At 40.0% G+C, this 22,863-nt stretch overlaps 1 protein-coding gene across 1 annotated transcript in view; it reads left to right on the forward strand.

Moving 5' to 3' along the window:
* Positions 1–351: 351 nt before the first annotated feature.
* DEGS2 (delta 4-desaturase, sphingolipid 2) overlaps positions 352–22,863 on the forward strand; it is a gene marked incomplete at both ends in the record, with an annotated part of 44,840 nt that continues 22,328 nt past the window's right edge. Inside the window, one exon of the mRNA XM_081322752.1 lies at positions 352–433. Within this exon, the coding sequence (XP_081178878.1) occupies positions 352–433 (82 nt within the window). The remainder of the gene's footprint in view (positions 434–22,863) is intronic.

Below are 22,863 nucleotides of genomic sequence, written 5' to 3' on the forward strand. Positions count from 1 at the left end.
GGAATTCTGGGAGTTGAAGTCCACAAGTCATAAAAGGGCCAAGTTTGAAGACCCCTGCAACGGTGAACGTTCACCATCCTGCGCCTAAGGAAGCCGGCGGGCTCGGACCAGCCAGCGAAGGCGGCAGCAAATGGTTGCGCCGCGCCGGCTCTCCTGAATCCAAAGTGGAAACTACCGTAACTCCGTTCGGAAAGCCAAGTGAGCTGGGCAGCTCTCGGAGCTCGGTGGCTGAAGCGGGCGAAGGCGGGGCGGGGTCTGTTTCCAGACTGCTCCGGGCTGATATAAAGTGCCTGGCTGGGGCGCGCTTTTCTGTTCAGCACCGGAGGCGAGCCTGCTTAGCTTGGCGCAGGGATGGGCAACCGGGTCACCCGCCGGGATTTCGAGTGGGTTTACACTGACCAGCCCCATACGCAACGGAGGAAGGAGATTTTGGGTAAGTTAGGACTAAGACAATGGCTTAACGTTTCGAAAAAACCGAAAAGGGCGCTTCTTTTGGAGAGGTGGAGGCGCTCGTCCACCTTTCTTAAAAGTGTTGCAGTTTATTCCCAGTTGGCGGCCGGTTCGATCGCTTGGGAGGACAAGTAAGCGCGGCTGGATTTCTCTTTCCCCTCCTTCCCCCCCCCCTTGCAAATTCTGTAATCGAATTTGTCTTCTGGTGCCTGTGAAGAGCCTTAATAATTTCCTCAGCATCAAGGAGGGACTGGTTTGCCGCGTCCCGTTCCAGGACATCTTTGCAGCTTCCCAACTAATACAGAATCCTGGATTCCTTATTCATGGACTGACCAGCTTCAAACCTGCTTAGTTGTATATCCTATGATAATTTTTCCGGGTTAGGATGTGTTTGTGTGTGTGTGTGTGTGTGTGAGAGAGAGAGAGAGAGAGAGAGAGAGAATAAGAATCTGAGGCATCGAAATAGAGATGTTGACGACTTTAAGCCCTTTTCTAATATAGATTCTGCTTCCTTCACAGCTGAATCTGCAAAAGGATTGATCGTAATAAGGTGCTTTTTTGTGGACTATGGGGTAGCCAAGAGAACTCTAGTGGGCACAAGGATTCCTCTCTGTTGCGGTCATGCGAAACAACTAAACCTGCCAAGCTATTGTTAGCAAAATAATTAAAAATATATAAAGGAGTTACAACTGAGTCAGAGCTTCTCAGGGCACTTTTAGAAAAAAAAGGATTCCCTAATGTAGCAAGGCTGGTTTATTATCAGATTTTGAAAAAAAGCAAAACAGCAGATACATTATCCCTTAAGGAACTATAACCCCCTTTTTTTCTTATTTCCTCCTCAGCCCTTCATTAAAACCTTACTTAAAATGGACCATTTTAAAATGGATCTAACCTTTCTCCCGCATTCTACTCTCCCTCTTTTTTGGACTATTTTTGTCACAAATAAATTCCTTGATACATTTTGAAACCCTACTTTTATTATGTGAGATGGTTACTGGATCTAGTTGAACAACACCAAAGGGTATAGATGAAATAATGATGGGGTTTGCTACCTTTTTAAAATAAATAACATTATTTCATTTTTATCCAGTCTTCTTCCTCCAGAAAGCTCATTATTCTATGCGGTTCTCAATCCATTTTGTTTTACTGCACAGAAGTTCTGGGGGGAGGGGTGATTCATCTGAATATTCATGGTCACCCAGCTAGGGATTAGACCAGGGATCCCCAACCCCCGTTCTGTGGACTGGTACTGGGGCGCAGCATGCCAGCAACCGGTCCACACAAACAAGCAAAGCCCCATCCATGGGATGCAGGCAGCACACAAACCATGCATTCTCCAGTCTGTGGAAAAACCTTTGTCCATGGAACTGGACCCTGGTGCCCAAAAGGTTGGGGACCTCTGGATTAGACCACAGGTTCTTCTCTGACTACTGGCACCATAGCTTCCCTTATCTTTCAGATTAGATGACTACGCAATATGCAGTCAAAGTCCTTTCTGAACTGGCACCAAGCCTGATTATTTTTTATTGATTGAAGGAGGGTTGTATAAATTCCTTTCACCTACCACCCATCTTTTTTTTTATGAAGTCAGTTCTCCTTTGGTCCACCAAAAGGTATTGTGTAAAATTCCTGCCTGGGGCAACATTGTTAAACCATATTGTTTCCCAAGAGGCAACTCGTTCTCTTAATTCCATCTGCCTTATTTAGTAGGCAGAGGCATGTGTCAAAAATATTTATTTTGAAATGGATTGACTCGAATTCAAAATTCTGCATAGCGTCTAAGGCATATTCTATACCTATTGTGTGTCCAATCACTTGTCTCTCTTGGCTATATTGGAACCCCTTTTTATTTCTTACAGGCTTAAGTGAATGTAGCAGGGGGTTTGTAATTCTGGAAGGTTGTGTGCTGTTTGATTTGTGAAATAAGCTAATTTAGATTTCTCCAAGTATCTCACACATCATTCCCATCCTCTCTTGCTGACTGGAAGTGGTAGGAGTTTTAATCCTTTGTCTCTGAAGGGTGATAGGTCAAGGAAGACCAAGCTAAGTACTTAGGCTGTGTGTGGTAGATGATTGTGTAATGCACATGTTACAGTATTTGTTCCGTCCTTTGGGGCATTTTCTTATATTCCCTTTCCAGCATGGCCAACCTAATAACGAACCCCTTCCTGAGACAGGAAAGTATATCAGAGGCTCATCTTCACTTTATCATTACCTGAGACTAAAAAGCAACGTGTAAATAAAACTTATTCACCTGCCCATCTTATTAAAGTAGTGCTTAAATCTGGCCTCATTAAATTGTGTGTTTTGGAGGCATTAAAGTCAAAAAGTCTGCCTGATGACTTCCTGCTAGAGCCAAACCAACTACTGTATACAGTAGGTGGTCCTTGACTTACAATCATTCATTTAGTGACAGCAGACTGAAAAAAGTGACTTAGGGTGCGTTTTCACACTTATGACCGTTGCAGCATCCCCATGCTCACATGATCAAAATTCAGGCACCTGGCACCTGGCATGTATTTAGAATAGAATAGAACTGGAAGGGACCTTGGAGGTCTTCTAGTCCACCCCCCTGCTCAAGCAACTGAACCTATACCATTTCAGACAAGTGACTGTCTAGCCCTAGTGACTCTAGTCACTCCTTAAAAGCCTCCAGTGATTTCTGAAGGCAAACTGTTCCTCTGGTTAATTCTCCTCCCTGTTAGGAAGTTTCTTCTTAATTCCAGGTTGCTTCTCTCTTGGTCAGTTTCCAACCACTGTTTCTCGTCCTGCCCTCTGTTGCTTTGGAGAATAAATCCCCTCTTCTTGGTGGCTGCCCCTCAAATACTGGGATATTGCTATCATGTCGCCCCAATCCTTCTTTTCTTTAGGCTAGCCAAACCCAAATCTTGCAGCTGTTTTTCAAGTTGCACTGTCCCGTGTGTGTGTGTGTGTGTGTGTGTGTGTGTGTGTGTTGTAACTTTTCCAGGAGGCTTCCAACAAGCAAAGTCAATGGAGGCAGCCAGATTCACTTAACGACTGCACGATTCACTTATTTGCAATGATTCACTTAACAATCATGATAAAATGGGGTCCAATTCACTCAACAACTGCCTTGCTTAGCAATGGAAATTTTGGGCTTAACTATGATAGTTAAGTCAGGGGCTACCTGCATCCATTTTAAGTTTTCAAAAAACAGTAGAGAAGCAACCTGAAAACTAATATCTGATCTGAGTTACTCTTCTCCCCTACATTAGAGGGTACTGGTACAGGGTTAGGGTTGAGAGCTTAAGTAATGAACGAGAGCTTCAAATTCAAAATATTTAATAGTAGTTTTATTAAATTTTACTATTGAAAAGATAAAAAAACTGGTTCAAAATAAAGAAAATGTATTGGATATATTTGCTATCTTTTAATTTGTTTTCCATTTCATTTTTTTATTTCAAATATAGGATATCACATATAAAAAGAATAATTACAAACTCAGTAAAAAAAGCCAAAAATTACAAGAAAAAAAGAAAAAAAGAAAAAAAGAAAGAACTGTTCACAGCATTCGTAGAATAGACATACATTGTCCACCCTGATTGAATGCTGAAAAATATATCTCAAGTGAATCTAGTATATTCCTCCCCCCTTATACAGTAGGGCTACAAATAATTATGGACCTTCTCGTCTAAATATATTTGATATATGACTATTTACATCACAGTTACTTAAGAAATATCTCAACTATAGAAATCTAATATATATCAATCAAGTCAACTCAATGTCTGTTAGTTATTAAAAAAAACTCTTAACTTATATCCCTCCAAAATAAAGTAATCTTCAAAGCCCTCTATTAACAATCCATTATTGTATTCAAGTTGCAGAAACTCCACAAATGGCTTCCATTGTCTTATGAAATTGTCCAAAGTATTATCTCAAAGCAATGCAATGCAGTTGGTTTTGCCATCTCTGCCAATTCATTTTTTTTATTTTAAAAAAGTTTTTCCCCATATATTCAGTAATATTTATTCAACAAACATGCTGTCTGAGTTTACATTTGCTAATACATATTTGGTCATAGCAAACACTCTTTTCCAACAACCCAAGAGACGGCTGTACACATGGACATCACCAGATGGTCAACACAGAAATCAGATTGACTATCTGCTCTGCAGACAAAGATGGAGAACATCTATACAGTCAGGAAAAACAAGACCAGGAGCTGACTGTGGCTCAGATCATGAGCTTCCCATTGCAAAATTTAAGCTTAAACTGAAGAAAGTGGGGAAAAGCACTAGGCCACTCAGGTATGAACTAAATCATATCCCTGATGAATATACAGTAGAGGTGACAGATTTAAGGAATTAGATCTGATAGACAGAGTGCCTGAAGAACTATCGACGGAGTTTCGCTGTAATGTATTGGGTTTTTGTCTTACTAAAGAGTATCACATGGGGTCAATTGCTGGAAGGTTGTTTAAGCAGGGAAGCTGGCTAACGGCTCCCAGCTCCTCAGACAACCCGTCTCCAGTGCCGCCATTGGCTGCCTCTAGGACGGCAATAGGTTGCTTTAAGCCTATTGGCCACCACCTAGAGGCCAGGGTATAAATAGCTGCATTTGCAGCCCTGTTTCCCAGTTCAGTTCCTGCAACCAAATAAAGAATGATTCTTGCTAAACTCACTCGCCTCGTCTCGTCAATCAAGCAACGAACCCAGTATATAACATTCGCAACATTGTACAAGAAGTAGCAACTAAAACCATCCCCAAAAAAAAGAAATGCAAGAAAGCAAAATGGCTGTCTGAGGAAGCTTTGCAAATAGCTGAGGAAAGAAGGGAAGCGAAAGGCAAGGGAGAAAAAGAAAGATACACCCAGTTGAATGCAGAATTCCAGAGAATAGCTAGAAGTGATAAGAATGCCTTCTTAAATGAACAATGCAAAGAAATAGAAGAAAACAATAGAATAGGGAGGACCAGAGATCACTTCAAGAAAATTGGAGAGAGAGAGAGAGAGAGAGAGAGAACTCATGCACAGCAGCCTCTATTTCTTTTTAATTAAACTCTTCAATTAAGTTGCCCCCCTCGCGTGCATGCGCATGTACGCGCACACATTTTGCCACTCCCAGTGTTTTTTTTCCTCTGGGAGACAGGTCTAAGTGGCTCTTTGAGTGTTTAAGGTTGCCACCCCTGGCCTGGGGGAACATTGTCCATGGGGTCGCGATGGGTCAGACACGACTTTGCAACTAACAACACATATGTTTACATTTCCAATATCTATCTGACATGTTTTTAAACATTTTTGCTAATCTTGCTTGTGGCAAGTGCCATCTGTAATGTTTGCAGCGGGTTCCCGGTATAGAAAGAGGACAGCAGGCTTCAACTCAAACAGCTGTTTATTGCCTCACAGGAACGACAAGCAAGTGTGAACCCCCCTTATATAGAGACGCCGGCGAGTCTCTATCCAATCCCAGCCTTAGGATATTTCCCACCGTTTCGGTTTCCTCCAATCCGCACGGACCGCGTGCGCAGCTGTCAGATTCAGCTGTCAACTGTAGCCGCTTGTGGAGCTGTCATCGGAAACCGCGTGTGTGGCTGTCAGCTGTCAAAAGAGCTGTCACTTGCGTTTCTTACATTGAACAGTGTTTAAACTTACATATATTACACCATCTATAGAACATTTTATATAAATTTTCTTTGTATGAAGTTGACATTGTCAGTTTGTAATTTCTTTCCCATAAATTTTGCCATTATTCTAATTCTATATTATAACCAAAATTTTTCACTCATCTTATCATTGTTTTTTTAACTTGTTCGCTTTCCACTTTCAAAGTTAATAGAAAATTATACATTTTCTTAATTAGTTTTGGTCTGAATGTATGAATTCACTTAAGTATCTTTTCAGTGTCTGTCATTGTTGAAGTAAAAATTTTATAATCCACATTCAGTAACGACATCAGTGTATAATTTTTTATCTGTCTCAAATCTGAGTCTTCTTTTGGTATTAAGGTAATATTTGCTTCTATCCATGAATTTGGGACTTTAACCTCCAACAAAAGTTTTGCAAACATCTTTCAACAGTTTACTTAATCTATCTTGTAAAGCTTTATATAATTCCGCCGGTAGTTTATCTGCCCTGGTGTTTTCTCATTTTTTTGTTTCCTTGTGGCCTCTGTTATTTCCATCATTGTTATTTTTTCCTCTAACATAATCTTACAGGTTTCTGGAATTTTTGGAAGGTTATTTTCTTCCAGATATTGGATCATTCTCTCTCTTGGAATTTCTTCTACAGTATGTCATATAGTTTCTTGTAATATTCTTTAATAATCTTTTTTTATTTCTTCATTTTTAAATTGTAGACAACCTTTTTCATCTACTAAATTATTTATCATTTTCTTCTCCTTCTGTACTTTTAAGTTTATAAGCTAACCATCTTCCTGGTTTATTTGCATTTTTTTTAAAAAAAATGTTTTACTCTTTTTATTTGCTGTGCCAATTTTTCTGAATCCAACAGATTTAGTTTGTGTTTTATTGTTTCCATTTCTCTTTTCAGAATTTTCTTTTGCGGATTCATTTGCAGTTCTGATTCTAGTTTTTCAATTTTTTCTCTTAATAGTATATATTGCTGTCTTTTCTGTTTCTTTGTTTTTTTGCCTTGTATGTTATAGCTATATACCTTTAAAGTATGCATACTTTGGCTGTACCCCATACATTTTGTAATGTTGTATCTTCTTTTTTATTTTCTTTGAAGAAAAACTCCATTTCCTTTTTTGCTAGTTCTATAAATTCTCTTTCTTTTAATATAGATTGGTTCAAAGTCCATCTTGATTTTTTGGTATTCCTCTCCATGTCACTTTTAAGGGGTTGTGATCTGTCCATGAACTTAGTTCTACCTCAATTTCCTGCATACTTGTCCTCAGTTCAGATATCATCCAAATCATGTCAATTCTGGATCAGGATTTAGGACTGTTTGATTAAAATGTGTATTGTAATTTTCCTAGATTGATTTCCCTCCAAACATTTGTAATCCAATTTCTTCTATAATGTTAACAAAAAATCTTTTTCTTCCACTTTTTCCTGTTTTGCTACTTTTATAGTCTAATGTTCCATCTACTCTACTATTACATTGAAGTCTCCTACTAAGCAAATATTTTGATACTCCATTTCTGTTATTTTTCTATGGAGATTTTGATAAAATTCTTCCTGTTTATTATTTGGTGTGTAGATTACTACCAACAATTTTTGTTTTTGATGTAGATATATTTCTACCATCACAATTCTTCCATCTGAATAAATCATTTTAGAATCTATTGTCTCTTTCATATATACGGCTACACCTCTTTTTTTCTGTTGTTCTGAAAGCTGGTGAAAAGGCTTTTTATTCTCTCTCCAGAGAATAAACTTCCTACCTCACTCTCCCTCCTCTTGGCTTGTCTCTCCAGAAAAGAGAAAATAAAATCTTCTTCCCCCAGTCAATCTCCCCCTTTAAAAAGCCCTCACCGAGAGCCCCGCCCCACTCTCAGCCAGCGCCGATTCCTCCAACTCCCCTCTCCGCTACACTTTCCCCCTTCCTTCTCTCATTCTCATCTCTTTCCTTCCTCCATGCTAAGGAAAGGGTGATGGGAGGGAGAGAGATTGCCAGCGCTGCCATGTTTCCCCTGGTCTTGCTATCCTGTGTGTGTATGGGGGGGTCTGTCCCAGTGAATGGAAAGCCTCATGGCTGTGAGGCAGGAGGTGCTAGTGGGGGGGGCGGTGCTGATCTACAACCTGTTTGCATCCATCAAAGCCAGAATGCACTCAGCCTAAGATCGACTGGAACCAGTAAGGAGCTGCCTCGCCACCTCTGCCATGCTCCCCGTGTGTGTGCACAGGAGACGGCAGTGCTGGCGTCCTGGGTGAAATCAGCCTGCAAGACAAGACAGCCAGCAGGGATGCTGGACTCTGTGCACGCACCCAGGACAGGGCTGCCCTGTGGATTTAAGGCTGGGCGTGTTCTGGCTTTGATGGACGCAACCAGGTTGTAGATCAGCGCCCGGTTAGCCTGGGCTAGGCCGAGGTGCATCTGACCAGTCCTTTGCTCTTTCCAGAGCAGGTCCCCGGGCTGGAGGGAACCACATTTCAGGCCAGATCTGGGCCGCTGGCCTTGTGTTTGACATGTCTGCTTTATACATTCTTGACAGTCTGTCTGGAGTCAAATGGCATTGGTACATCATTTTACATCATTTTGTAAAAGTTTGCTTTCAAACTGTAATTCAAAGTAAACTTTAATCATTAGCCCACACATTTTTTCCATTGATCCAGCATTCTATTATGACCAAAGTTTTTCACCCATTCTACCATATAGTCCTTAATATATTCATCTTCCAATTCATCCTAATTAACATTTTATAGACTTTGAAAATCAAATTCCCCAGAACATAAACTCAGTTTCAATTCTGATTTGTCTCCAGTAAAAACAAAGCCTTTTATCCAGTTTAAATATTCTATAATAATTAAGTCAAACACAATTAAATCCATCACTTACTAACTGTGGCCCCATTTTTAACTTAGGTTTCTCTTCCCATATCAATAGATCATGATATGTCATCCTTTTTTATTCCTTTAACATCTCCTTCCTGTTCAGCGGTGATAGCCATAATGGTACCTTAGTAACCAATATAATAATAATAATAATAATAATAATAATAATAATAATAATAATAATAATAATAATAATAATAATAATAATAATAATAATAATAATAATAATAATAATAAGAAGAAGAAGAAGAAGAAGAAGAAGAAGAAGAAGAAGAAGAAGAAGAAGAAGAAGAAGAAGAAGAAGAAGAAGAAGAAGTTGTTGGAAGGGACCTTGGAGGTCATCTACTACAACCTGCTCAGGCAGGAAACCCTATACCATTTCAGACAAATGGCTGTCCAGTCTTTTCTTAAAAACTTCCAGTGTTGGAGCATTCACCACTTCTGGAGGCAGGTTGTTCCACTGGTTAGTTGTTCTAACTGTCACGAAGTTTCTCCTTAGTTCCAGGTTGCTTCTCTTCTTGATTAGTTTCCATCCATTGCTTCTTGTCCTGCCTTCAGGCATTTTGGAGAATAGCTTGACTCTCTTCTTTGTGGCAGCCCATGAGATATTGGAACACTGCTATCATGTCCCCCCTTACCCTTCTCTTTGTTAAACTAGACATACCCAATTCCAGCAACCGTTCCATATATGTTTTAGCCTCCAGTCCCCCAATCATCTTTGTTGCTCTTCTCTGTACTCTTTCTAGAGTCTCGACATCTTTTTTACATCGTGGTGACCAAAACTGGATGCAGTATTCCAGGTGTGGCCTTACCAAGGCATTGTAAATGGTATTAGTACTTCACATGATCTTGATTCTATCCCTCTGTTAATGCAGCCTAGAATTGTGTTGGGTTTTTTGGCAGCTGCAGCACACTGCTGGCTCATATTGAAGTGATTGTCCACTAGGACTCTGAGATCCCTCTCACAGTTACTACTACTGAGCAAGGTACAACCTATACTATACCTATGCATTTGATTTTTCCTGCCTAAATGTAGAACCTTGCTTTTTTCATCATTGAATTTCATTTTGTTAGATAATGCCCAGTGTTCGAGTCTATCCAGATCCTCCTGTATCTAAAGCCTATCTTCTGGAGTATTGGCTATTCCTGCTAGCTTGGTGTCTTCTGCAAATTTGATGAGTTCCCCATTTATCCCCTCATCCAAATCGTTGATGAAGATGTTGAAGAGCACTGGGCCCAGAACAGAGCCCTGGGTCACCCCAGTACACACTTCCTTCCATGTAGATGCAGTTCCATTGAGGAACCACAGGCCGAGTACGGCCGGTTAGCCAGCTACGAATCCATCTGGTGGTGATGCTATCTAACCCACATTTTTCTATCTTATCAAGTAGTAGGTTGTGATCTACTTTATCAAATGCCTTACTGAAGTCCAAGTAAATTATATCTATAGCATTCCTCTGGTCCACTAATTTTGTCACTTGGTCAAAGAATGCAATAAGATTTGTTTGGCATGATCGGTTTTTGACAAACCTATATTGGCTTTTAGTAATGACTTTGTTTGCATCAAGGTGTTCACTGATTTATTGTTTGATTATCTTTTGCAGAATCTTCCCAGGTATTGAGGTCAGGCTGATAGGTCTGTAGTTTCCTGGATCTGTTTTTTTCCCTTTTTTGAAGATGGGAACTACATCAGCTCTCTTCCAGTCCTCTGGTAGTTCACCAATGCTCCAGGACCTTTGAAAAATATAGTTCAGTGGTTCTGAGATCACGTCGGCCAGTTCCTTGAGAACCTTGGGGTGTAATCCATCTGGTCCTGGTGATTTGAACTCGTTTAGGCTGGACAGGTGCTCATTTACCATTTTCTTGCCTATCTTAACTTGTGTTTCTATTCTGTTTTTTATGGCACTGTTTTTGGTATGTTGAACTGTTTTTTCCCTTTGTGTAAAGACAAATGCAAAAAACGAGTTAAATAGTTCTGCTTTCTCCCTGTTGCTTGTCACCTTCTTGCCACTTTCCCCCACTAATGGACCAATCATTTCCTAAAGTTTTTTCTTGTTTTTTATATGTTGAAAGAAGCTTTTTTTTGTTATTTTTGACTTTGGTCGCAATCCTTAGTTCATTTTGAGCCTTAGCTTCCCTCACTTCATCTTTGCAGGCACGGGCTATTTGCTGATATTCTGCCTTAGTTATGTGCCCCTCTTTCCACTTCTTATACTTGTCCTTATACTTTTTATGTTTCAATTTATCAGAGAGTTCTTTATGCAGCCATGCTGGTTTCTTTTAAGAGCTGTTATTTTTCTTCTTTGTTGGTATTTGTTGTTCTTTTATATTTCAGCCACATATATACAATTGGCTGCCTAATAGAATGATTCTTAAAATCAGAATTAACCTTTATTTCATTGTTGTTCAGTTGCTAAGTCATGTCCAACTCTTCATGTTCCTATGGACCACAGCAAGTCAACTCCCTCCTCTGTCCTCCACTGTGTCCAGGAGTCTGCCCAAATTCATTCCCACTGTGTCAATGGTACTATCTAACCATCTCATCCTCTGCTGTCTCCTTCTCCTTTTGCCTTCAATTTTTCCCAACATCAGGATTTTTTTTTCAAATGAGTTCTTTTTTCTCATTTGTTGGCCAATGTATTTGAGGAAGTATTTGAGCTTCCTCAAATAAAGTATCTGTCCTTCCAAAAAACAGTTAGGGTTGATTTCCTTTAGAATTGACAGATTTGATCTCCTTGCAGTCCAAGGAGAGAGTCTTCTCAGATTTGATCTCCTTGCAGTCCAAGGAGAGAGTCTTCTTCTCTTCAAGAGTCTTCTCCAACACCACAATTTGAAAGCATCAATTCTTGCAGGGCTCAGCCTTCCTTATGGTCCAACTCTCTACTGGGAAAACCATAGCTTTGACTATATGGACCTTTGCCAGCAAGGTGATGTCTCTGCTTTTTAATATGGCATCTAGGTTTGCCATAGCTTTCCTTGCAATGAGCAAATATTTTTTAATTTCTTGGATGCAGTCACCATCTGCAATGACCTTAGAGTCCAAGAAAATAAAAGTTGTCACTGTTTCCATTTCTTCCCCTTCTATTTGCCAGGAAATGATGGGACTGGATGCCATGATCTTGGTTTTTTTAATGTTGAGTTTCAAATCAACTTTTGTACTTTCCTCTTTCGCGCTAATAAGAGGCTCTTTAGTTCACTCTTCACTTTCTGCCATTAGAGTGGTATCATCTGCATATGATAATAATAGTAGTAATAGTAATAGTAATTGTAATGTATTGGGATTTTACTTAAACTGTTTCACATGTCTGTTTGAATGCTGCTTAAGGTTGCTCAATTGGTGTGTCTGTGTAACGGTCACTGACTCAGCCAGACTCCTTGTCTCCAAGAAGATCATTGGATGATTTGAGAGTGGGAATGGGTTCCTTTAAATCTATTGGCCACCGCCTAATGGCCAACCATATAAGTAGCTGTGCAGAAGCCTCTGTTTCAGTTCTGTTCCTGTTTGCCTGAATAAAGTAATGTTCCTGTTTGCAACCTCTCATCTCGCTTACTGCCTCAGAAGAACTCACTGCACAACAGTTGTTGTTGTTATTAAAATAAGAAATTGGAAGGGACCTTGGTCATCTAGTCCAACCCCATGCTCAGGCTGGAAACCCTATACCATTTCAGACAAGTGGCTGTCCAATCTCTTCTTAAAGACTTCCAGTGTTGGAACATTCACAGCTTCTGGAGGCAGGTTGTTCCATTGATTAATTGTTCTAACTGTCAGGAAGTTTCTCCTTAGTTTTAGGTTGCTTCTCTCTTTGATTAGTTTCCATCTGTTGCTTTTTGTCTTGCCTTCAGGTGCTTTGGAGAACAGCTTGACTCCCTCTTCTTTGTGGCAACACCTGATATATTGGAACGCTGCTATCATGTCCCCCTTCATCCTTCTCTTCATTAAACTAGGCATACCCAATTCCAGCAACCGGTCCTTGTATGTTTTAGCCTCCAGTTCCCCAATCATATTTGTTGCTCTTCTCTGTACTCTTTCTAGTGTCTCAACATCTTTTTTACGCCATGGTGACCAAAACTGGATGCAGTATTCCAAGTGTGGCCTTACCAAGGCATTATAAAGTGGTATTAACACTTCACTTGATCTTGATTCTATCCCTCTGTTAATGCAGCCTAGCACTGTGTTGGCTTTTTTGGCAGCTGCAGCACATTGCTGGCTCATATTTAAGTGATTGTCCACTAGGACTCTGAGATCCCTCTCGCAGTTACTACTATTGAGCAAGGTACCTCCTATACTATACCTGTGCATTTGGTTTTTCTTGTCTAAATGTAGAACCTTACTTTTTTCACCACTGAATTTTGTTTTGTTAGCTAGCACCCAATGTTCAAGTCTGTCAAGCTGTTTCTGTATCTTAAGCCTGTCTTCTGGAGTGTAGGCTATTCCTGCCAGGTTGGTGTCATCTGCAAATTTGATGTGTTCCCCATTTATCCCCTCATCCAAATCATTGATGAAGATGTTGAAGAGCACTGGGCCCAGGACAGAGCCTTGGGGCACCCCACTACACACTTCCCTTCCATGTAGATGCAGTTCCATTGAGGTCTACATGCTGAGTACGACCGGTCAACCAGCTATGAATCCATCTGGTGGTGATGCTGTCTAACCCACATTTTTCTATCTTATCAAGTAGTAGGTTGTTGTCTACTTTATCAAATGCCTTACTGAAGTCCAAGTATATTATATCCACAGTATTCCTCTGGTCCACAGATCCAGTTCCCCCCTTTTATGCATATCACAGGGCTATGTTCTGGGCCCAGTGCTCTTCAATATCTTCATTAATGATTTGGATGACGGGATAGATGGGGAACTCATCAAATTTGCAGATGACACCAAGCTGGCAGGAATAGCCAATACTCCAAAAAATTTATTATAAAAATAATAATTATTTTTATACAATCTAAAATTTTTATTAGAGAGAATCACACACACCCCTGGTACCTTATCTCTTTCACAACCTTAAATCCTGTTTTATTTTCCTATTTTTTTATCTTCTTCATTCATGTTATTTACCAACATCTTTGTCTTTTGTTTCTTTTCTTTTCATCCCTGCCAGTTCTCCAAATATTTTAAGCTTCTTCATAACATGTTCAATGTTATCCAATGGAACTTGTAGAGTCAGAACCAAATCATCTGCAAAAGCACATAACTTATGCTTATGTGCATTAACTTGTAATTCCTCTTACTGTATTGTCTATTATCTCTGTTTAATAGTTTCAACAACAAAGATAAAGAGTAAAGGGGATGAATGACACCTTTGTCTTGTTCCTTTCTGTATCTCACATACTTTTCATCAGATCTCTATTGATCATGATCTGGGCCTTCTGTAATGTATAGACAGATTTCAGTCCATGTATACATTTCAATCCAGAATCCCTCTTTTCAGCTACTGTTTGCTGCCTTGAGTTATTTATAAAAATTATAGAAGTGGGATATAAACAAACAAAAAAAAATAAATAAAATATTCCTTCCTTTTGCTTTTAACAATCTTGAACAGCCCTTCAAATCATGTCCTAGAGTTTGATTTCATTTTTTTTTGTCCTTTCTCACAAAATTCTTCAAAACTTATAGTCTCTTTTATTAATCCAATATAGGAAAGTTATCCAAGTCACTTTTTTGGTTTGTTATTTGTATATTATTTTAATTACTAAGATATCAGCCAGTCTCATTTGTATATTCAATGTAGTATCTTTTTCTATATCATTCTTGTAGCCTGTGATTTTAAAATCCACTCGCACATCAGTTTCAATCTTGTCCAGTAAAATTTGCCAAACTTCAAAGTGGTGTTTTTTTTAAAAAATGCAAGGTTAAAAGATAAACAGAAAAAAATGAAAAAAATAAAACGCTCAGGAAAGAAAAAACTGAAAGTACAAGAAAGAAAAAAAAAACATAAAAAGATTTACTTCCAACTTTCTTTGGTAGGAAATAAATAAATAAAGATTCTTTGATATAAATAAAATACATCACACTTTTACTCGAAGATTAAAATTTATCTCCATTGTCTCCATAATCCGTATAATTCTAAGCATCAAATCCGTAAATCATTTTTTTCATTTCTTACAATTTCTTGCAAAAAGTTCAAAAATGGTTTCTAAGAAGAAATAAAATTTGTCCAAGTCTTTTCTTTCATCAAAGTTGTCAATATTACACCAGCTGCCTGCAATTAGTGCAGGTTCGCATCCCACCAGGCTCAAGGTTGACTCAGCCTTCCATCCTTCTGAGGTAGGTAAAATGAGGACCCAGATTGTTGGGGGCAATTAAGCTGACTTTGTAATAATGCCGCTTGGGGGTGTGTGAAAGCCCTAACAAGCAGGCATATACATAGAATGAAGGCTACCGCTAAGCTTGTAAGCCGCCCTGAGTCTTCGGAGAAGGGCTGGATATAAATGGAATTAAAATAAAAAAATATTTGCATCTGATTGGCCTTTATAATATCTGATAGATAGATGGCCTATATCAGGGGTGTCAAAGTGCCAGCCCACAGGCCAGATGCATCATGCCAAAACCACGCCCACCCCATTGCCAACTGGAGAAAAAAGACATGTCATGTGTGTGTGTGTGTGTGTGTGTGTGGTGTGTGTTCCTTTTGCAAAGTTTAAATGGTGCAAGAGGTTAGATTACACATCTCATGCTCGGCATGTTGTTTGTCAAGATAAGCTTTTATTGGCACTAGTAGTGCTGTTTTTGAAATTGATTTGTTCTTTCTCATATAGTCAGCTACCTCCCTCTCCCCCCAACTAGGTTCCTGCTTTCTAACCTACCTAACAGTACAATCAAGTTTTGCATCAAGCAACAATTAATTAGTAATTTTCTCTTTCGTAAGAAATTTTCTTACACAAATTCATGTTTGCTTTCTTGAAAGAGTGCTCAGGCAGCAATCTGATGCATCTAGATTTCTTTCCTTTTTTTTTGTAATGAAAAGAAATAAATGTACCATTTGCTTTTTGGTTATTTTGGTCAAAGCACCAAAGCCCAGTTTTGTCCTGAGAAACGCATGCTGTTTTGTGCAAGCTAGGATCTCTGAGGCTGAGACTAGCTCACAAGCCCAAGCCCTTTTGTTGTCTGCAGCCTACTAAAAAGGTAGTACTGCCAGCAGCTCAGATAAGCAAATACTGCATCTTTGTAATCTCAATATATTATCTATGCTATATATATTTAAAAGAGCTTTTCCAGGACTACTGGCTGAACTTATGTACCATTTTATAGATATACACTAAACATTACTCAGAATGCTGAGCTTGTATGGCAGATCAGGGACCTACAATCCTCTCTGGCTTTCTCAGTCCATTACCAGAAAGCAAAGTACAATAAACTTTGAAGAGTGGCAGGGAAACTGGCTTAATGTAGAAGTCACAGTGTTGGATGAAAATTTCCATCATCCCTGGCTGTAGGTCTTGCTGGTGTATGGGAATTTGATTCCAAAAATAGCTAGAAAGTTGCAGAGTCCAATCCAGTTCGAAATCCAATGCAGATTGGACATTTCGCTTAAGGCAGTTGAGGCAAAGAAACAAGCAATGTTTGATTTTGTTTTATTAGCTGTATGATTTAGCTTTCAAACCATTTTGGTAGTTTAGACAGGAAACCTAATTATATTAATTGGGCTATTTCTACCTGTGTCATTAAGGTAGTATTCCACTGACAGAGAAATTCTACTACACAAATGCCCTTGAAATGCTCAAATATGGGGGACAGTGCAAGGAGCTACAAGAGGGCAAGTCATTCTGCACTTTTATAGTTCTTCATCTCATCCTGCATCTTTTACAGTTTCAATCCTATCCACAAACTGGCTGAAAATCTATCAGTGACAGATTCCATTGACTAATTCTTGCTTTTCTCTCCAAGGTCATAAAAAAGGGGTCAAATGTAGTCAAGATTGTTTCTAGCAACCTTTAAAGGTTTATTCTATGCTTACATTTTGCTGTTGCTACCTATTGGCATAAATAACTAAGTTACCTATATGACAAAATAAAAACACATATGTGATTAATAAAATTTAGGTAAAGGGAGCTTTCTGGAACTCAAGAACATCATCACCAGCATCAAATTAGCTTTGTATACTTTTCTGTGTCTGGAAAGAACCAGGGTGGAGAAGGAAAAAATGTGTGCCTTTGAAAACAAGCACATTTGCTTTCACTGCTGCAGAAGGAAGGGGTGAGGCAGAATATATTTGAACCACACAGAGCAGCTTATCTAGAGCCATCCAGCCCATGCTTTGCAGCAAGTTTTCTTTCCTCTATTCAGTTCATTGTGAAACTAATAACTATTTTGTGTTCTCTTACTTTTGGGGATGTGCAGTTTTGCTTGAGGACTTGGTCACACTAAGCATTTGAGTAATCTGATGGGTTGTGTTAAGAATAAAAAAGAAAGGAAGAAGGCAGGTGTTAAGTCGTGAGCTCTTTGGTGCAGGAAGGAAGACACGAGGCTGAGTACAAGAACTAGAACTAGAATTGAACTGAAACTTGGGCTGCAACCAGCCACAATATATAGTCTAGCCCCTAGGCGGCAGCCAATAGGTTTGAACCCACTCTTGCCGCCTGGGGCTAGCCAATTACAGGACTGGAGACAGCTAGTCTAGGTTACTGGGGAGCCATTAGCCGCTCCAGCAACGCATGTGGTGTAACACCACAAGCCCAGGACATAACAGCAGGGTCACAATTAAGTCTAATTTAATTGAAAATGAAATGAATGAGGTCGACATGGTTGCCCCCTCCCTCATATTTTAATAATTTCTATTACTTTGGAAGTGGGCTTGAGAGGCTGCATTCAATCTTGGCAACTTTAAGATCTGTAGATTTCTACTCTCAGAATTCCCCAGCTGACCAGGGAATTCTGGGAGCTTAAGTCCACACCTGTTAAAAATGGCAAGGTTGAGAAGCACTTCCCTGGGCAAAACAACTTTGCCCCAATTCTGTAGCTATTACTCTGCCAGTGAGAGGCAGGGTTCCTCCCAATGTTTAGCTAATAGATTAATAATGATTTATTTATTCTGTGGTGCTGGAATTAAGAGCTCAAGAAGTCAACTCACCTTCTGACAAAAGCAGGCACTCACTCAGGCACCTTGCAGCCAATGATTAGCTTTTTCTGTTTGCATGTAACCCAAGTTATAAATTGGAGTCAAGGTGCTAGTCCTCATTCTTGAATTAGAGCAGACATGTCAAACTCGTGACATCACGTGCTGTCGTGCAACGTATCAGGACGGTTTTGCCATTGCTGGTAATGGGGTGGGCACAGCTTCCGAATGATGTGTCCGGCCCATGGGCCGGCAGTTTGACACCCCTGAATTAGAGGGTCAGCATAAAGGCCTAAGTCTCTGCTAGTGGAAGGTTTATCTGGAATAAGTAATTTCCCCCTCCATTTGAAAAAAAATAATTCCAGATTTGTATTGTTCTTCTGGCCCACTGAAGTGGTTGGGGTAGCTCCCAGATAATCTACAGGCTATTTCCTTTTTGCTGACAGGGAAGCATAAAAAATGGGGTGCAGGCTGAAAAGAAGGAATTTTTCTTAAGCTGTTTGTTGTGCCTGTATATATCTGTAATTTGATTGTTCAACTTTGTATACAGAAATTTAACACTCTCTCTCTCATGTGTGTGTGCACATACAGTTGTATGCATGTGTGAGAGAATGTCTGTATATAGCCACACAAACACATATATACCTACACACAAATATAGCATATCTTCAGGAGGGAAGGGAAGCAACTGACTACTGTTTTCCTGGAACAGAAAGGTGAAGGCTGCAGTAGCATGCTGGTTGTCCAGTAGAAGGCTGTAGGGCCTCCATCTATATCAAATATAATACAAGCTGCTGCTAAAATGTCTTAGTCTATATAGAATTTTCTTAAACTAGATTAGAATCAGCTTAAATGGTAAATTCAGATAACTCCAGAAGAGCAGTTCAACAACTGAAGGAGCGGATTATTTATTTATCTGTTCATTATTCAATTTATAAGACTGCCCACTGACCAGGCAATGGTGATGATGATCCTGTATAGGCCGAGTTCCAGTCTGAATCTATGGATCTTAGTCTATTGTTTTTATTTCATGAAGTATTTGAGAAAAGGTCCCATCTAAATCTTAATTTTACTTTTGTGAAACTAGTGCATCTCAACAGATATGTGTCATGATTCCAATAAATGAGACAGTTCAAACAAAATGCAGGCATTGTTTATCTCAAAAGTCTTAATAATGAAACGAAACATTGGCACTCATGGTGGGATGCCAGAATCTGAACTCTCCTGCCCCCCAACCCATGTAACATACATAATTCCCACCCTTATCTACATGTCATAAATCACATTATCCAATTAGTTTTACATATGAAGTTTCACTTCCCACTCTGTACGTGGGCTTTTCTTATCTTCTCAAAACATCCGGTTGACGGTTGACGTTCCCCCTCCCCCCAGGGATTCAAAGCAAAACAGTTAAAGTAACAGGCTGTCTCTTGTATTGTCAGTGCAAAACATGTCAATGTTTGCAGCATTGACATTATGGTTGTATTACATTGTCTGTAACATATGATGGATTGGTTCATCCTAACTTTAAAAACAGCTTTCTGCAATGTAGTAACAATGTTTTGCATAATTTCCCCCACCTGGGTATATAGTGTTTAGCCACAAAACCACAATGGGAAGCAATTCAACTTTGGACAGAAAGGGATCTTTTAGAAACAGTATAGTTAATCGGAAAGTTGTGATGAAGAATGTGACATGCTTATTGCTTAGCAAATTGTTACATTGCTATAAGCAACAAAATCCCTGAAGTGTGTGTATTTTTTGTTATCTAGGACCTATTGGTTACTTAACTATAGTTGACCAAGAGAGAGATAGAAAGATAACAGACTCTGATATCTCTGACGTTACGAATGAAGCCACTTGAGAATGGAAAAAGAAATTGGTGACATGCCAGTAGTGTTCAAAAGTAAATGGGAATTTGTGTAAGTACAGTTTGATGACAGATAACATTTGAACTATTGGTTTCTCTAACGGAATGTGAAAATGATCTTGGAAGATGGGGTGGGGGAGAGATGCTGCCTAGGGAACGATCAAATAAAAGGAAAAGGATCCATCTTAACTAATCAGACCATTAAAAAGATGGTGGAGATTTGTGCTGTTAGACTTACAGGATTATTACCTAAATGAAGCCTTATAAAAAAGTAGAATTAGCTCTCCTTGTTGTGTTTCCAGTCTAATCTACTTGGGAGACTCTCAGTTTCCAAGCAGTGGATGTAAAGTTAGACTGAGGGGGTATCCTTTCTTTCCCACTTCTCACAGGGATCTGTCCTTTTCTGCCTGCTTCTTCTATATCAGGGGTGTCAAACTGCTGGCCCATGGGCTGGATGCAGGCCATGCCCACCCTGGCTCCACAAAGGCAAAAAACACGATACATCACGATATGCCACATGTCACGATCGAGTTTGACACCCGTGTTCTAGATGTTCTTGTTAGCTAGCGAACAAATGCTATCAACAAGTAGGGAAGGGCTTAATCATATGAAACCTCCCATTTGAAGGGCAAATAATGGAGAGGGACAGGGATTCGAATCATTGCACGTGCTAAATTTTAACAATTACACATTTACATTAATGTGTAGGCATTAATATTTAAGAAATCAAATCGATATCCCACCATTTAATATTTTTATGTGGCCTGCAGTATCTTGTTCCAAGACTGAAACAGTCCTTGGACTAATAAAAACTGTGTCTGGCTCTCTTCAAGGGGACTCTAGAGCAGCCAGGAGCTCCATGTTGGATGGCAGCCAGTGCTCTGAAAAAAGGAAGTCATATACCTGTTCTTTGATCATAGTATCTCCCAACTTGATCAAAGGTCAACAAAAGAAGGGCAGTGCCACATTTTTTTAAAAAAAATCAGTTGTATTACTTAATGTTTTATATTGCTCCCATGAAGATAACAAGTAATATGGGGCAAAACTGTCTCTTAGATTTATAGGCTATGCTGGTTGGGATTTCTGAGACATGTCTGAAGGGTGTTATAGTTGGCTGCTATAAAGTCCCTTACATAAACTGCCTTTGTATTAGAAATTTTGGCTGAGTGTGTTGTCAAAAAAAACCTCATTGGGCTTGTCCGTGTAATCTCTAGGGTTCAAGACAGTGATTAGAATGCAGCACTCAGGTTGCTTCTGCTGGCTGCCAACATTCGGCAGTTCAAGTCTCACTAACTCAAGGTTGACTCAGCTTTCCATCCTTCTGAGGTCAATAAATTGAAGTCCCAGATTGTTTGGGGCAATATGCTATTGACCCAGAATTAGGAGACAGCATAGGAAGTATCAATTGTGAATTTGTGCAGATAGCCATGCTGTCTTTGGGCACTTACAGAGTCATGGATGCAGGGTCATGAAAGGACAGCAAGGAAAACACCCAATGTCCTAACCCACCCGGGAATGTACAATGTCTTTAGGGAAACTGCATTGTCACTGCATTGACAATTGTTGTCAATTATTGTCACTGCACTGCAGGCTGCCCTCCCTAAACAGAAAAATTTCGCCAAAATTTATGATGTTCATCATTTGCCAGCTGAAAGCCCCAGTGACTTCTTTGAGCATCCCAGATATTATGTGCAAATTACAGAAGATGGAGGGGACCGGCTGACAATAGAAAAATTGTTGGAAGGAGCTTATAAAGCCCTACATGACATGACCAGAAGTGATAGCCAGGGAGGCTAAAAAGGATGAAAAACAAAGCATTGTTTTGCTGTCTCAAGCTCTGCAACAGGTGTCCCTAGTGGAAAGGGGAAGAAGTGGGACTCATGGAAGAGGATGGCAAGGAGTGGTAGGGCCCCCTCAAGAGAGAAACAGGACAATGTCACCCAGATTCCAGGCACACACACCCCAGACCACCCACTGCAGTCTTTTGCAGGACCGGTGTTGTATACACATGAAATTTGACCACTGGAGCAGGGAATGTCTTTTATGTTCCCTTCCTAACTGTCCTATAGGATGCTGTTCCACAACTATGCTCCAGATATAAGGGGGGGTGAGGGCTGGGGGCCTTTGTCTCCCTGCCCTTATGGATGATTCTCCCTCTGCACCCCTGGTAACGTTCAAAGTCAGAGGAAAACAATACCCTTTTTGATTGATACAGGGGCAGTACATTCAGTGTTAAATAAGCCCCTTGGAAACCCTTCCTCACAAACATTCCAGGTCTTTGGAGCCAATGGCCAATCTATGTCAGCTGCAATACTCAACCCTTTGGAATGCTTTATGGGTGGTATTCACCTTACTCATCAATTTCTTTACCTTCCATACTGCCCTATGCCCCTTTTAGGATGTGATTTGCTTGCTAAGTTACAAGCAACCATCTTTGCTCTAATGGCTAAGCCCTTGTATCAGGCTACCACAGGAAACCGTTCACCTTATATGTGGCTGAAAGCAAAGGGATGGCTGCTGGAGTCCTTACTCAGACCCTTGGTACTTGATCTCACCCAGAAGCCTGTTTCTTCAAACAACTTGATCCTATTGCTCAAGGATGGCTGGCATGTCTTTGGGCTGCAGCAGCTGCTGTTTTAATTTTGGAGGCTGCAAATTAATTTTTGGGGCCCCTATCTCAGTGGAAACACCTCATTCCATCCAGGACTTGTTAGCATCAAAGGGGGGGGGCATTGGCTTATAGCCTCCCATCTGGAGCAGTATCAGATTTCTCTCCTTGACAACCCACAGGTTCATATCAAGTGCAGTGGCAGGTTCAATCCAGCGACCTTTCTTCCCCAACTGGAACAGGATGGTGATCATGATTGTGTGCAAACTATTATTGTAGTATTTACTTGCCAGCTGGATTTAACTGACCAGCCACTAGAGGATTCGGACAGGGGCTTGTATATAGATGGCAGCAGTTTTATGAGACAGGGAGAAAGGCTAGTTGGCTATGCCATGCTCACA

Source organism: Vipera berus, assembly GCF_964194415.1.
Source record: "Vipera berus genome assembly, chromosome: 1".
NCBI lineage: Eukaryota > Metazoa > Chordata > Lepidosauria > Squamata > Viperidae > Vipera > Vipera berus.